At 42.4% G+C, this 17,585-nt stretch overlaps 1 protein-coding gene across 1 annotated transcript in view; it reads left to right on the forward strand.

Annotated features, from left to right (window-relative positions):
• CAPG (capping actin protein, gelsolin like) overlaps positions 1-16,443 on the forward strand; it is a 58,916-nt gene extending 42,473 nt beyond the window's left edge. The window contains exons 8-10 of the mRNA XM_073596999.1: positions 6,751-6,877; positions 9,786-9,874; positions 16,237-16,443. Coding sequence (XP_073453100.1) covers positions 6,751-6,877; positions 9,786-9,874; positions 16,237-16,302 — 282 coding nt within the window. The 3' untranslated portion in view covers positions 16,303-16,443. The remainder of the gene's footprint in view (positions 1-6,750; positions 6,878-9,785; positions 9,875-16,236) is intronic.
• The last annotated feature ends 1,142 nt before the right edge of the window (positions 16,444-17,585 follow it).

Raw genomic sequence — 17,585 nt, forward strand, 5'->3', positions numbered from 1 at the left:
CTATCCTTATACCCATATCATGGGGGAGGTGTTTTTGTTTACAGAAGATAACTGGGAAGGAAAAATAACATTGGGTAAGATTTGATTTAATGCCGTGTACACACCTGACTGGTCCGGCGGGACGAATCCGTCGGACAATCCGACCATGTGTGGGCTTCATCGGACTTGCAGCAGACTTTTTCGGGTGAAAATCAGACGGACTTTAGATTTGAAACATGTTTCAAATCTTTCCGATGGACTTGAGTTCGGTCGAAAAATCCGCTCATCTGTATGCTAGTCTGACGGACGAAAACCGACGCTAGGGCAGCTATTGGCTACAGGCTATCAACTTCCTTATTTTAGTCTGGTCGTACATCATTACGTACGAATCTGTCGGACTTTGGTGTGATCGTGTGTAGGAAAGTCCGTTCGTTCGAAAGCCTGTCAGAAAGACCGTCGGACCTTTAATGCCAAAAAGTCCGCCCATGTGTACACGGTATTATGCACAGGAAGTTGCACTGGATTTCTCCTGCATAAGCACTGATTTGCTGTAATTGTAGCTCACACAGGGTGATGGACTCCGTGTGACAGCCCTGATTGTCACATATTTTATTCTGACAGCCAGTGGCAACGGTTGCCAGAATACAGTTGGCGCTGCCAAACAGTGACTGCAGCTGACAGGCTGCAAGCACTGTTCAGCTAAGAATTATCCAATTTGGCACTTAAACCAGAAGGACACAGGGGTCATACGTATTTGACATTATTTCAAATGCGTAGCTACGCACAGCGGAAGGTTTTTTCCAGAATCGTACAACAAAAATCATACTTTTCGTAGAGCACATTTTGCACTGTTGTATTCGATATTAGTCTTATGCAACAAAATGTGAACGATACGTCGTACTGTAATCGGAATGTGTGTACGAGGCATAAGGCTCTTCATGAGCAGCCTCCATGATGGATGTTTAACACACAAAAATATATAATATGGATCCCATATCAGGGGGATATGATGATGACACGTGATCCCTGTGTCGAAGACGCGTAGGGGAGGGGCCAGGACGGAGAGACTGACACAGACTTTACACCAGCACTGTCCCAGCACAGCATACCGTACCAAACATCCAGTGATTTTGCATAGAAAGCCGTTATAGTATGGTGCACTGACACCAGTGCCATGTGAGTACCCCGGTGTGGGGAGTGTTTTCTTTTAATAAAAGTATTTTGACTATATTACACTATATAGTTTCCTTTTCATTTATATGTATGGAGCCACATTGTTTCCAGCTGGAGGAGTGGAACAGACACTGAGACTGAGCCCAGGGGTGGCTCCAAAGCATATTTGGACTCAGGGTAGAAGCTGAGTCACACGCTCTGAGGTGAGCACATTAGCTTAAGGGGGTCACGAAGGAGCACCGGAGCATGTTTTGCAGCACTCAGGATATCTTCGGCATGATGTTGGATTGTTGTCACAGCTGAACGCCACCTGCACGCATTGTTTTATTATCACTGCTGGACATTATTTGCACACACTATTTAGAGTGCCAAAGAGAACTTTTTTTCATTATTTAATATTTATTATTTTTTTCATTTAAACAAGCAGGATACTTTATATTGAGCACTAAGCACTTTTTATGTTGATTAAGACACTATGTATGGTGTAACAAGCACTATTAAGCACTAATTTATGGTGTAACAAGCACTTGTTGTTTCACACCTTGTTTATTTATTCAACATTCTTATTATTTGTATTTAATATTATCGCACTAGTAAGCACAGAGGGGTTAATTATGTTTCCTAGGGAGTGATTCTAACTGTAGGGGGCGGGGACTCACAAGGGGAGGAGACCGATCGGTGTTCCTCTGTACTGGGAACACAGATCGGTCTCCTCTCACCTGACAGGACGTGGCCCTGTTTTTTTACACACACACAGATCCACAGTCCTGCTGTGTTCACGGACAAACGCGGGTGCCCAGCGGACATCGCGGCTGCTGGGCACGCGCATTGGGTGCCTAGTGATGCGGCAGGCGCTCTCCCTAGGAGCTCAGAAGTAAAAGACGTCATATGCCCAGAGGGACAAAGGGTTCCTGCCGCCGTCATATGACTATGCGCAGTAGGGACGTGGTTAATAGTTATTATTAGTTATTCATTCTTATTTTTGGATCTTCTTTCTTATTTTCGAATTACAAAAAAAACCAAAAATGAATAAAACGAAGACTAACAAATTTCGGCAGTGCATGTCTACTTTTATTGTTCAAGACAAGGTCTTTTAACTCCTTGGTGCCAACGGTATGCAAATATGCGGCCTATCGGCCTTAACGGCAAGAGGCCGCATATTTGTGTACTAGGATGTAATCATAGCTGTGTTTGGGAACTGTTCAGCGCAGGGCGCACAATTTCAACGGCTAACTGAAAGCTCCCAATTGCTACTTGAGATCGGGAGCTTTTCCGATCATGTGACTGCTGTGATAGCCAATCACGGCAGTAACCTGATCATAAACCCTGTCCCACCTCCTGGGATCTGAAACTCCTTTAAAGGCCCGGGTGGCATCAGTGCCAAAGGGGTTAACACTGGTTATATATATTGACCATGTTCTAGACATCCATATGTGTTCATATGCTCTCGTGAAGAAGAAAGCGTGTTTTCGAAATGCTTCAAACTTCCTATGTCGACCAGTTTTGTAAAAGCAGGACTATTCTCTGTATTATAGATAGTTACTTAGTTGGTCAGGTTGAAAAGAAACAAGTCCATCTAGTTTAACTAAAAAAAAAAAAAAAAAAAATCATGCAATCCCATATACACACTCCTCTAACCCACAATTGATCCAGAGGAAAGCAAAAAACCCCCAGCAAAGCATGCTTCAATTTGCTACAGCAGGGGAAAAAATTCCTTCCTGATCCCCCGAGGCACAATCGGATTTTCCCTGGATAAACTTTACCTATAAATGTTAGCACCCAGTTATATTATGTGATTTAGGAAAGTATCCAGGCCTTTTTTAAAGCAATCTACTGAGCTGGCAAGAACCACCTCCGGCGGGAGTCTATTTCACATTTGCACATCTCTTACTGTGAAGAAACCTTTCCGTATTTGGAGATGAAATCTTTTTTCCTCTAGACGTAAAGAGTGCCCCTTTGTCCTCTGTGATGACCTTTAAAGTGAATAACTCAACACATGAAGTTCACTATATGGACCACTTATATATTTGTACATGTTGATCATATCCCCCTTAATCTCCTCTTCTCAAGAGGGAATCGTTTCAGTTCCTCTAATCTTTCCTCATAGCTGAGTTCCTCCATGCCTCTTATCAGTTTGGTTGCCCTTCTCTGCACTTTCTCCAGTTCCCCGATATCCTTTCTGAGAACTGGTGCCCAAAACTGAACTGCATATTCCAGATGAGGTCTTACTAATGATTTTAACAGAAGCAAAATTATATCTCTCTCTCTGGAGTCCATACCTCTCTTAATACAAGAAAGCACTTTGCTCGCTTTGGATACCGCAGCTTGGCATTGCATGTTATTATTGAGCTTATGATCTACCAGAACCAGATCCTTCTCCACCATTGATTCCCCCAGTTGTACTCCCCTTAGTAAGATGCATGCATATTCTTAGCCCCCAAGTGCCTAACTTTACATTTATCAACATTAACTACTTGTCGACCAGCCACCGTCGTTATATGGCCGCAGTTTGGCTCCCATGCATGAATCGCCTTAGCTGCACGGCGGCCGCTTTAAGGGGTATAGGGGGCACGACATAGGAGCCAATGCGCGTGGCTGGCCACCAACGATCGCTCCTCAGAGAGCCAGAAAGGGGATCTGTCAGTGTAAACAGAAAGATCCCCGTTCTGAAAGGGGAGGAGAGAGCTGCTGTTTTTAGTGATCAGGAACAGCGATCTCTCTCTACTCCATCAGTACACTGCCTCACAGTTAGAAACACCTCTCTAGGGAACACTTAACCTCTTGATCGCCCCCTAGTGTTAACCTCTTCCCTGCTAGTGACATTTATACAGTAATCAATAGCTATTTTTAGCTCTGATCGCTGTATAAGTGTCAATGGTCCAAAAAAAGTATCAAGTGTCCGATGTGTCCGCCGCAATGTTGCAGTCCTGCTAAAATTTGCAGATCACCGCTATTACTAGTAAAAAAAAAAAAAATTATAAAAATGCCATAAATATATCCCCTATTTTGTAGATGCTATAATGTAGAAGAATACATATTGGCCTAAACTGAAGAAATTTTTATTTTTTTTATTTTTTGGGGGGATATTTATCCCAAAAAAGGTTTTTTTTTTTTCTTCAAAATTGTCCCTCTTTTTTTTTTTTTTTGTTTAGCACAAAAGATAAAAACCGTAGAGGTGATCAAATAGCACCAAAAGAAAGCTCTATTTGTGGGAAAAAAATACATCAACTTTGTTTGGGTGCAGTGTCGCACGACCGCGCAATTTTCAGTTAAAGCGTTGCAGTGCCGTATCGCAAAAATGCCCTGGCCATTAAGGGGCAAATCTTCCAGTCCTTAAGTCGTTAAACCTCATTTGCCACTTAGTTGCCCAAATAGACAGTGCATTGAGGTCGGCTTGTAAATTGGAGACATCTGTAAGGTCGTTATTCCACTGCATAGCTTGGTGTCATCTGCAAAGACAGAAATGTTACTTTTAATCACAGACCCTATATCATTTAAATTATTTAAAAAGTAAGGGTCCCAGCACTGAACCTTGGGGCACACCACTGATAACCTTAGACCATTCAGAGTAAGAATCATTAACCACTACTCTCTGAATTCGTTATTTTTTTTAGCCAGTTTTCTATCCATTTACAAAGTCGATCTTTCCAAGCCTGTAGACTTTACCTTACACATGAGCTCTGTGTAGGGACTGTGTCAAACGCTTTTGCAAAATCTGAGTATATCCCATCCACAGCCACCCCTCTGTCCAAGGTTTTACTTACCTCCTCATAAAAAGAAATCAGGTTTGTTTGTCAACTTCTGTCTTTCATGAGTCCATGCTGTCTGTTGCTTAAAATAATATGTAAACTTTACCTGGGTACAACACATGGATGTGGTAACTATGATGTCTGTAACTTTTGCATAATAAAATTTGGAATTTTCTGTTATAGATTTAGGCCCCTTTCACACTGGGGCGGTTTGCAGGCACTATTGCGCTAAAAACAGCTGCTGCTGTGTCTCCAGTGTGAAAGCCCCAAGGGCTTTCACACTGGAGCGGTGCGTTAGCAGGACAGGAAAAGTCCTGCTAGCAGCATCTTCAGAGCGGTGAATACACCGCTCCTTCACTGCTCCTGCCCATTGAAATCAATGGGACAGTGCGGCTATACCGCCGGCATAGCGCCTCTGCAGAGGTGCTTTGCGGTGGTTTTTAACCCTTTCTCGCCCCGCTAGCGGGGGTAAAACCGCCCTGCTAGCGGCCAAATACAGACGGTAAAGCACCGCTAACAATAGCACACACCATCACCTTCAGAAATGCTCGCTTACCAGCTAGTAATGACCCTTGAAAAAGTCATGTGTTTGGTGACGCAACGCATCGGGAGGAGGAGCCTGTGACGTTTCCAGCAGTGTGTGTGTGTGTGTGCACTGGTGGTGGATGAGGAGTCTCCAGCGTCACGCTGTATGCAGCTAATCATTTTATATGCGATCATATCTATGGTGAAATGTGAGAGAGTTTTACCCTAACTTTATAGGGATCACTTTGTCACGTTACCTGCGCAATGGTTTTGTTTTCCTTTTTGTTTTATATGTCTTGGAAGTCTGCTGGAAGCTGGGAATTTCATCTGTAACAAGCAGCAGTGGAATGGTTTAAAAGAAGCATCTGTCACTCATTCAGGCTTGATTATCTAGTCCCGCAAATCAATGTTAGGAATTTTTTCTGGTGTGCACTAAGTGGATTATTTATTTATGTGAATCAATTCAGTAATTTTTTTTTAGCTCACCAATTTATGGTATATATTTGATGGTAAACGGTGCAATATTATTAGGTTAACATCAGCGCAATTACTATTTTATTTTCTTTTTTTATTTTATGTAAAAGGTCACATATCTAATTGCAGCTATATTATTTGGGGCATCTTTTAATATTATATCTCACATAATTTAGATCACTTTATCCGTATCAGCGCTTTAGTAATTTGTCTCTTTAATAGAAGGAATGTAACTGTGGAATACAGGGCGAATGTTTTTGTTATTGAGTCGCGCTAAATATAATAGTGTCCATTAAAACAGTTATGAAAAAAAAAAAAAAAAGAAAGGACCAAAACATAAAAGAAAATCCACATGTGATATAATGATAAAACCATATAGTCTTCGCTTGAAAGTCCTCAACATCCGCCACCGTAAGAAAAAAGGTCCTCTGTGCAAACACCATCATCTTCAGAAATGCTCCCTTACCAGCTAGTAATGACCCCTTATTACAGGGGGTCAATCACACCTGTGGCTGTATACCCAGCCAGGGCCTTGACAAGGCAAACAACTTTAAAGCGCATTCCTGTTTTTGCTGACACATTTGAGAACCCCCACTATAGGTTTGTGTTGCCATGGAACAGCATAACTTTTTAAGAAATCATTTTGCCTTTTTAGTTTACTTGGATCAGGATTATATATAGGACTCTATAGGCAGCTTATATGAATTAGGGGGGTATTTTTGTGAAAGATGATAATTTTTCAGACGGAATTAAGTGATATTTAGGCATATGATGTTCACATATTTATGATAAACCTAATTGATGCAAAGTGTGTATGGCCACCATAACTGTACAATGTCTCTTTGCACAGGTCTCTAATGCTACCGGAGAGATGAAGGTGACCCGTGTGGCTGATGGGGGTACTTTCCGTAAAGAGCAGCTCATTTCAGATGACTGCTTCATCCTGGACACAGTAGGGAAGCTCTACGTCTGGAAAGGTAACTCCGGATGACATAAAATTGCTTTGACTCCATGTTTATTTATTTTTTTTAGCGCTACACACTTTGAAGCAGGCTCTTGTATTTGGAGTCTGAGGCCCCCCAAAGTCAGAACATTGCTGCCCTGTTAATTTTTGTTCATAAAACACACACTTCTCACAGCTCATGTGTGTGTGTGTGTGTAATGGCATCAAAGATCAGAGCACATTTACACATTTCAGGTGGACCCCACTCCCCATCACGAGTCTTGCACCCCGGGGGATCAAGGCCAGGGTCCTTTCTCTTTGAAGGAGGACCACGTGCACTTATTTCTGGTTCACTTTTTGTGTGCTCACTTTTTTTTTGCATTTGGTGTTTAGTTTTGAGTGTGCATACTGCACCGTGGGAGAAAAAAAAAAAAAAAGCAGTGTTATGCAAGAGCAGAACTCAAGAGCTGGCAAACAATACATAGTATCAGGTCAGGCAATTGACAGGAAGCCAACTGTCTCACATCAGGGCCTCTGTTGGCTCTTACTCCCAACTTCAGAGTTATCTTCATGCAAAGTACAGCTAAAAAAGCAGAGAAGCATAAATCTTTTGTAGTTCTGAACAATGTAAGGCTACATTCATGGCTTCATAGGTGTGGATAGTGTGCTGCATACAGAGGTGGCTAAATGTAGTGTCTTGACACAGCAACACTCTGTGCTATGGCAGGATACAAACTGGGTAATTAGCTGCGAGTGCGATCAGAATAATCTAATTAACTGGATGAACACTATCTACATACTGGGTCAGTTGGGGGCTCTATTCCCATGTAACTACATGTGAAAAGCAACAACACCAGCCATTGATTTTTACAGAGTACAAACATGACAGCTGCTGCTTGTCACACAGTATCTGTGGGCAGCATTTAGATTCGCCAGCAAGAATTGATTCTTGCCTGCAGCCGCCCCTGGTCACTGCTGTGTGAATGTAGCCTAATACGTTAAGTCAGAATTTTCAATCTATGAATTAAGCCCAGATTGTGATTTTTAACCTCTGATACAAAACTGGAACATTTAATGGGATTGCTAACACTGTTTACCGCACTTCACCCCCCTTCTTGAATAAGGTAGTGTTTTTCTTTTAATTTTAAAACCAACTAGGGAACATTTTAAAGGGGTTGTAAAGGTTCGTTGTTTATTTAAAAAAAAAAATGGTATACTTGCCTCCTCTGTGCAAGGGTTTTGCACAGAGTGGCCCGATCCTCATCTTCTGGGGTCCCTCAGCTGTGCTCCTGGCTCCTTCCCGCATCGAGTGTCCCCGATTCCCAAGGGGGTACTAATGTGGGCATGCTCCTGAGTGCTGCTCCTGTGTTCATTGATAGAAAGCAGAATTTAGCCCCACCCCCAGATCACTGAATTTGATTGACAGCAGCGGGAGCCAAAGGCTCCCGCTGCTATCAATCTGTCCAATGAGGACCCGAGACAGCGCCTGCAGCTGCTGCGCTTATTCTCATCGCTGGAAAGATCGGATTCAATAAAAGGGGGGGTAAGAGGTGCAGCGCTAAAAAATGGTGGTAATAAACACAAAGTAAAAGGGGGGCTTCTGCATTAAGGTGAAAAACCACAAGGGTTTACAACCCCTTTAAGTATATATTTAAGCTTTTACCACCAGAAATTTATTGCAAGGAGTATTTCTCCAGCTGTAACATATGGGTGTGTAAGCAGGGGCAGGTTCCCCCCCTTTGTGCAGAGTTTTGAAATAATGCGCTGGAAGCTTCTTGTATACAGCAATACGTCTTGCTTTTATGGAGGATTAGCAATGCATGTCTTACAGCATGAGAAGCATGAAACAGGAACTAACCACAAACAAGTGCACTGAACTTAGATAAATGGTACATCCTGTCATATCATAGAGAACACACTATAATGCTACATAATGCTACAGCGCCACCTGCTGAATAGATAAGTATAATGCATACAGTATTGTCAGTTTATTAGCAACCATGCTGTTGTTCTTGCCAACACAGCCCCCCCCAAACTGTGGGTGGCACTATGCCAATAACACAAATGGAGAGGAGTCTGTTAGGGTGATTGGTTCCTTGTAGATTTCATCAGGGACTCAGAGAAGCCAACTGTCTGAAAGATCTCAGGTGGCCATCTTGACATGAAACCTTATATATAGGGTCTCTTGTGTTATTCAGGAACACCTGGAGTGAGTGCTAGGTCAGGGATAGAGACCCAGCAGGCTAGGGAAAGTGCATAGTGCAGGTAGAAGTTCCTGGTGAGTTCAGCTCAGGGGAAAAGCCCAATTTAGCCTAGGTTCACATTGCTGCAGGCTTTAAAATGTGCGAGTTCAAATTCAAATCGCCCCCGAAGTCACAGCACCGCACTGATTCGGATGGTGCCATTGCCAACAATAGCCGCAGATTTGGCATGTCAAATTGCATGCCAAATCAGAACAATGTGAACGTGGGCTTAAGGAAATATCCCAATATATCCAGACAAGTAAAATGGGGCTTTTCTCAGCTTTATTATAGTGCCATCCTGGTACACTGGAAACCATCCTATGGTTATACAGGCCTGGTGACACTGTATTAATGCCAACTGCTATATTGCCTTATACCAGTGCCTCCTAAAACTATCTTTATTCATTACTGCTAACCTGTGTAAAACCTAAAACGTAAATTACAAGATCAAGCACTGTGTGGTTAGTTAGTTACCCTTATTGGGTACCACTGACCTAGGCCCCACTTATAGGTGGAGCTTATCTTCAGGGGTGGGCTTTGAGAGAGGATGAGGGTGGAAGTTTGCAGCGCCAGCTACAATAACATGGAAAGCTGCTAGTGGCTGTGAACCAACTGGGGGGGGGGGGTTAGGAAGGGAGAGAATCAACATGAATAGGATTCACAACAATATTATAATGTCAAATATTCTTTTATTATCAGGTAAAAAAGCAAATAAGGAGGAGAGGGAACAATCACTAGCAACTGCTGAAAAGTTCATAACTCTCATGAAGTATTCAACTAAAACACAGGTGAGATGGTGAATTCTTGTCCATTCGTTTTTTGTTTTTCTTTAACTTGAGCTCACTGGAAAAGTACATAGGTCACAAAGTAGAATACCTGTGTGTACAGCCCACGATTAGAGCCACCATCCTTTAATAGGTCAGTGTCACTGCACTAGAACAATCATGTATCCTTGGTACCTAAGCTTCTTTAGGTACTTAAAGCTTCATCTTGACCAGTGGTGGCTACTCCATTAGGGGCGCAGCCCCCCTAATCTCCATGCAGGGTGCCGGACACATGGATTTTAAATGGGGTTTTGTTTTTTTTAAAGCACATGATTAGAGCCTGAGGCTCTAATTAGCTTCAAAAAGGGTGGGCTCAGGGTGCAGTGGTCTGCGCTCGAGCCCACCCACTTGTGTGACAATACCAAAGTAATTTTCGCTATTTTCTTCGTGTTTCTACTCCCGGCCAATCATAAAGCGGGTCTTAAGACCCGATTGGCCAAGAGGAGAAGCGATCGCATTGGCCAGCCAGGAGCAGAAGCGGGGGGAAGCTGCTAAAGCTGCCTGCAACCTGGATGGGGCAAGTGCGGGGCTGGTGGGCGGACGACGGGGGGGTTGGGTGTTTGTTCAATCAACCTGGGGGGTGGGTCGGGTGGTTTGTTTGCACCCCCCCAAAAAAAATTGAGCACCAACTGCCAGATTGGAAGCGATTGGGCAGCTGTTTAGCTTGCCGTTAGTCAAGCTGAAATCTGTGTGTACAAAGCCAAGTCACAGCCACAGTTTTTTCTTTTTATCTATATTTGATATCAACTAGATCTGAAGACTGCACCAAAAAAGCTGCTGGAAGCTTAAAAATGCTTTTGAAAAACGTATTTTGTACATATTCTATTTATTATGCTTAAAGCCCAATTTTAGTTGGGTATAAAATAAATCGATAGCCCAGCAATTCCATAAATAAAAAAATGTGGCTCTAGCAGACTCAATGCTCTGTGATCCAGCATAATACTTTTCTGGGTTATAAACCAGTTGGGGCCATTCATCCTCCCCTTCCTGCGAGTGCAAGTTCTCATGGCCCTTTCCCCTTGGGGCATGTGACCACAGCATCCTGCATGCCCAGTAAAATGATGCAAAGAAATGAGAGGTTGTCATCACTTCAGTGACCCTCTGCATCATTGGGTACTGCCCATCACCAGTGCAGAGAGGATGAGGACCCCACAAACCATCTTGCCAGTCTGAAATCAAGAAAATATAAAAAAAATCTCCCTACATACGTTTTACATGTATATATTCTTTAGAAAGTGCACATCATATTAGAGATTTTTCGCTTCCTGTTCAGTACTGGAAGTGGATTCTTGGCATATAGCCGATTGGAGGAAAAGCACCCCCCCTTCCACATAGGCAAAGACTTGCAGACCTTTGCTGTGACTGACAAGGCAAGCTCTCCGTTAATAAATTTATAGCAACCTCCCACAACACAAATTTTAGGCTGGCTTTATCCTGGTTGACAGAGAACTTGTCAGAAGTCTTCATGCTGATAACAGAGCAAAAAGACACTGGACTTAGTGGTTTGGAAAGAGATAAGAAAACACTACAGATATACAGTTGTGCTCGTAAGTTTACATACCCTGGCAGAATTTGATTTTCTTGGCCATTTTTCCGAGAATATAAATGATAACACAAACTTGTCTTTCACTCATGGTTAATGTTTGGCTGAAGTCATTTATTATCAATCAACTGTATTTACTCTTTTTAAATCATAATGACAACAGGAACTAGCCAAAATGACCCTGATCAAAAGTTTACATACCCTGGTGATTTTGGCCTGATAAGTTGACACAAAGGGGTTTGAATGGCTATTAAAAAGGTAACCATCCTTACCTGTGATCTGTTTGCTTGCAATTAGTGTGTGTGTATAAAAGGTCAATGAGTTTCTGGACTCCTGACAGACCCTTGCATTTTTCATCCAGTACTGCACTGACGTTTCTGGATTCGAAGTCATGGGGAAAGCAAAAGAATTGTCAAAGGATCTGTGGGAAAGGGTAGTTGAACTGTATAAAACAAGTTTACATACCCCAGTTCTTAATACCGTGTATTGCCCCCTTTCACATCAATGACAGCTTGATGTCTTTTGTAGTATTTGTGGATGAGGCTCTTTATCTTTTCAGATGGTAAAACTGCCCATTCCTCTTGGGAAAAAGCCTCCAGTTCCTGGAACTTCTTGGGCTGTCTTGCATGAACTGCACGTTTGAGATCTCTCCAGAGCGGCTCAATGATATTGAGGTCAGGAGACTGAGATGGCCACTCCAGAACCTTCACTTTATTCTGCTGTAGCCAATGACTGGTCGACTTGGCCTTGTGTTTTGGATCATTGTCATGTTGGAATGTCCAAGTACGTCCCATGCGCAGCTTCCTGGTTGATGAATGCAAATGTTCCTCCAGTATTTTTTGATAACATACTGCATTCATCTCGCCATCAATTTTGAACAAATTTCCTGTGCCTTTGTAGCTCACGTATTTCCAAAACATCAGTGATCTACCTCTATGTTTCACAGTAGGAATGGTGTACTTTTCATCATAGCCCTTGTTGACTCCTCTCCAAATGTAGCGTTTATGGTTGTGGCCAAAAAGCTCAATTTTAGTCTCATCACTCCAAATGACTTTGTGCCAGAAGGTTTAAGGCTGTACTCTGTGCTGTTTGGCGTATTGTAAGCGGGATACTTTGTGGCGTAGTAATGGCTTTCTTCTGGCAACTCGACCATGCAGCCCGTCTTTCTTCAAGTGCCACCTTGAATCAGCCACACCACATGTTATCAGAGAGCCCTGTATGTCACCTGAATTTATTTGGGGGTTTTATATTGCATCCTGGACAATTTTACTGGCAGTTGTTGCTGAAATTTTAGTTGGTCTACCTGACCGTGGTTTGGTTTAAAAAGAAACCCTTATTTTCCACTTCTTGATTAGAGTTTGAACACTGCTGATTGGCATTCTCAATTCCTTGGATATCTTGTTATATCCCTTTGCTGTTTTATACAGTTCAACTACCCTTTCCCACAGATCCTTTGACAATTCTTTTGCTTTCCCCATGAGTCAGAATCCGGAAACGTCAGTGCAGTATTGGATGAAAAATGCAAGGGTCTGTCAGGAGTCCAGAAACTCATTTTATATACACACACACACTAATTACAAGCAAACAGATCACAGGTGAGGCTGGTTACCTTTTTAAATAGCCATTCAAACCCCTTTGTGTCAACTTGTGTGCATGTTATCAGACCAAAATCACCAGGGTATGTAAACTTTTGATCAGGGTCATTTTGGTGGTTTCTGTTGGTGGATTTAAAAAAAAAAAAAAAAAAAAAAACACAGTTGATAATGGCTACAGCCAAACACTAACCATGAGTGAAAGAAAAGTTTGTGTTATCCATATTCTCTGAAAAATAGTCAAGCAATCATAAATTCTGCCAGGGTATGTAAACTTATGAGCACAACTGTATGTGCTTAGGTCAAATTTCACAAATCAGGTTTACATCCACTTTAACCACTTGCCGACTGCAGCACGCCAATATACTTCAGCACAATGGCAGCGGTGGGCAAATGGGCATACCTGTACGTCACTTTTAAATGGCGGAGCTAGCGGCGCACACGCCCGCCACATACAGCGTGACTGTGCCAGATGTCCGCCGGTCTCCCAGCGAAAGTGTCATGGAGCCACAGAACGGGGAAGTGCCTATGTAAACAAGGCATTTCCCCGTTCTGCCTTGTGACATGACAGGGATCACTGCTCTCTGTGATCAGGAGAAGTGATCGCTGTCATGCGAGTGGAAGCCCACCCCCCCAGTTAGAATCACTCCCTAGGACACACTTAACCCCTTCATCGCCCCCCTAGTGTTTAACCCCAACCTGCTGTTGTCATTTACACAGTAATCTGTGCATTTTTATAGCACTGATCGCTGTATAAAGGACAATGGTTCTAAAATAGTGTCAAAAGTGTCCGATGTGCCCGCCCTAATGTCGCAATCACGATATAAAACGCAGATCGCCACCATTACTAAAAAAATAAAATAAAAATGCCATAAAACTATCCCCAATTTTGTAGACGCTATAACTTTTGCGCAAACCAATCAATATCCGCTTAGTGCGATTTTTTTTTTTTTTTTTTTTTTAAACCAAAAATATATAGAAGAAGAATACATACTGGCCTAAACTGAGGAAAGAATTTTGTTTTTTTTAAATATATTTTTGGGGGATATTATAGCAAAAAGTAACAAAAAAAATTGCTTTTATTTAAAAATTGACGCTTTTTTTGTTTATAGCGCAAAAAATAAAAAAACGCAGAGGTGAGCAAATACCACCAAAAGAAAGCTCTATTTGTGGAAAAAAAAAAGACATCAATTTTGTCTGGGTGCAACTTCGCATGACCGCACAATTGTCAGTTAAAGCGACGCAGTGTCGAATCGCAAAAAGTGCTCTGGTCAGGAAGGGGGTAAAATCTTCCGGGGCTGAAGCGGTTAAAGCAGGGTTCCACCCATTTAAAAGTCAGCAACTACAAAAAGTGTAGCTGCTGACTTTTAATAAACACACTCGCCTGTCCCATGGTCCAGCGATGCAGCCGCCCAAAGCCTCGCTCTTCTACACGGTGCTGGCATCGCAAGTGTGGGCGCCCGGCTGTGACAGCTTGTGGCTTCATAGCCGGGCGTGCACTGTGCTGTCTTGAATGGCTGGCCAATCTTCTGGGACCTGTGTCCCAGAAAATTGCAGGGAGAGGGAGGAAAAGAGGGGAACTTCTGCTCACGCCGTGGCACTGGGAGAGGAAGTGGGAGCTGGGTAAAAATGACATGCCAAATGTGGCATATCAGGGGGTCACGAGTACTTAAAGCGGAATTCCACCCAAAGATTGAACTTCTGCTTTAAGTGTCTCTTATTCAGATTATCTACTAAAATATTCATATTTAAAACATTGTTTGCTGAAACCACTGTTTTTTGTTATAATATGTGTATACATATATAAATGTGTTTTAAGTGAATGTTTTCTAAGGATAATATGTGAGCTACTTTTGAAAGTGATAGCTACATCACCATCATGTTGCTCTACTGTCTTCAGTACTAAGGCTGGTCATACTTGCATTTATTTTCGTTCAAGCAGTGGGTTGGGGGGAAAAAAACGCCTATCCCTTCCCCCCATCCAATGTGGATAGGGGAAATCTTCCCCACTGTGCCATTTTATTAAGACAGCAGGAAACCTTCCCTGCTGTCAGAACACCATGATCCGTGCTGCTAGCTGCAGCTGACGGCACCGATCTTTTGGGAAAAGCATCTCAGGCTGGTTGTACACAAGACAGTTGGTTGATCCATACATGTATCAAAATTTAGCTGTCCCTATTGAACCTGCAGAATTTCGATCCGAGTCTGGCCAGCTTGGTCACTGACCGTAACATCAACTTAGATAACAAATCAGGAAATCCTAATCTGCATACATGCTCCGAGTTAACCTGGCCATAGATTGATCACTTTTTTTTTTTTCTTTGAAATCGGGCAGCTGCCTGATCCAAAAATATGAATTAAAAAATCCCCCATCCACACATTCAAGGTGGATTAAGGAGTCCTCCCACTGTTATTGTATTCTGATAGCAGAGTTCTGATTCTCCGCTGTCAGAATATACTGACCAGTGCTGCAGCCAATTGGCTGTATGTACTGATCAAACACAAAAATTGCCAACAGTTCTTTACAACAGGAGTCAATCTCTAGGTGAACTGTACTCGACCAGGGAACAGCCATAGATGGATCAAAATTTGGCTGGTCTCTGCTGAACTGCCCAAATTTTGATCTATGGCCAGCTTTAGTGACTCAAGTGAAGGTAAATTGGGTAATCTGGCGCTCCAGGAGGCAATGCCCTTAGTTTGTAATAATGTACATGTGATTAGTCAGTCTTTAGGTAAAAACAAAGTTGAACCACGGTAAGGGGGCGATTTAAAAAAGAAGGAAGCAGCCACCTTCAGTGTGTCTAGCAACTCTACAAAACATAAAAGAAACAGAGGTGCCACCCCCCCTTTAAGTGTAGTATTAAAACAGTATAATTTATTGCACAAGATTAAAAACACTTACAAGATACGAGCATGACTCCCACTTATATCTTGTAAGTGTTTTTAATCTTGTGCAATAAATTATACTGTTTTAATACTACACTGAGGCACCCCCCCTTTCCTCCTCCTGTTTCTTTTATAAGCTTTAGTGACTCATGTACTAAAGCAAGAAGATCCATGACAGTCAGGTTGCCAGCATTTCCAATAATGGCAGCGATCTTATTTTTCCCAGAAAAAGGTTCTCTTGACAGATTTAAAAAAAAAAAAAACACTTTGCTTTAACCTGAAACTACCTATCTCTTTGTCTGCAGGTCCAGGTGATGTCTGAGGGAAACGAGTCACCTCTCTTTAAACAATTCTTCGGAAACTGGGTGTGAATAGCTGGCCTTGGGTTCCTCTGTGCTATAAGATTTCCCCTCTCCCCTCCACCTGCTTCACGAACAAGTCAATTTTGTATTAAAAGAGGATCTGCAGTCTGCTCAAATAATTTGTAATAAAAACATCTTTGCCATTCTGAAGCTTCCCTCCAACCACTTTGCATATTTTATATATACTGTGATTCTGTACTTGCCAAATTTGCTGCAGAAATCTCCCTCAGAGTCTGGCTGCAATCATTTTAACTGTGGGCAGCTGAAGCTGCTGCCTGTTCACTTCCTGGATTTACACAGACATGCCTCCAGCTCTGCAGCTCTCCTTGGCCCTCCGATTCATCCCCCTCCCTAGCAAACTCACGAGAGAGAGAAAAAGCTGTGAATGAGGTCATAAGCCTAGGCTTTTTTTTTTTTTTTTTCACCCTAACAGGAAGTGGGCTGTATAAGGCATTTACTGGCAGAAAATAAATGTTTTACTATCCAAAATTAACACAACAAGGGCAGAAGATTTAATAGATGAAAAAAACGACTGAAGTTCCGCTTTGAGGGTAAGCCCCAGCTGCCAGGTGAAAAACTGTGCTGCCTTCTCCGGTTGCAGTGAAGGGCTCGGAATGTCTCGAGACAGAGGGATGCATTCTGTCACATTAAAAATGTATTGCAACTTGCATATAAAGTTCATGTTCACTGGGCCGAAACACATTTGGCTTGTACCTAGCTTTTCATCTGCAGCTACTATGTGGACACCAGTATCCCTCATTGAGCTTTATTAACAATGCACCAGCATGAAGGAGATCATTGATCTAACACTGCATACCTAGCTGTCAGTCACGGATGCTTCAACTCTTTTCACTTTTTTTTATAGCTGCAATTATATCCTTTTTTTTTTGGTTTGTACAATAGCAAGTCATTTTAATGACAGCTAGGCTCAGGGCTTTTGGAGATGTAGAGGTTTTTTTTTTTTTTTACAGGTAAACATGCACATATAAAATCTGAGGCTATTTGTAGAAAAATGGTCTGGTGACAGGGTCTCAATTATAACTGGCACAGTATAATCATGCAAGCCTTAGTAATATGGCAGCTCACACATAATCACCACATAGTTGAGCGTTAGTCTTAGGGTACATTTACACCAGATGTTTTGCCATGGTGCAAATGGCAGGGGCAGGAACCTGACAATTCCTGCTGCTGTTTTTTTTGGCAGGTGCGAGTAGCTACTTACAGCCGCTGAACCTGTACATTTCAACGATAGGTTTTCAGCGACCACAGCCAGAGATTACCTGAAGTGCAAC

The sequence above is a fragment of the Aquarana catesbeiana genome, linkage group LG08, assembly GCF_042186555.1.
Source record: "Aquarana catesbeiana isolate 2022-GZ linkage group LG08, ASM4218655v1, whole genome shotgun sequence".
Classification (NCBI taxonomy): domain Eukaryota; kingdom Metazoa; phylum Chordata; class Amphibia; order Anura; family Ranidae; genus Aquarana; species Aquarana catesbeiana.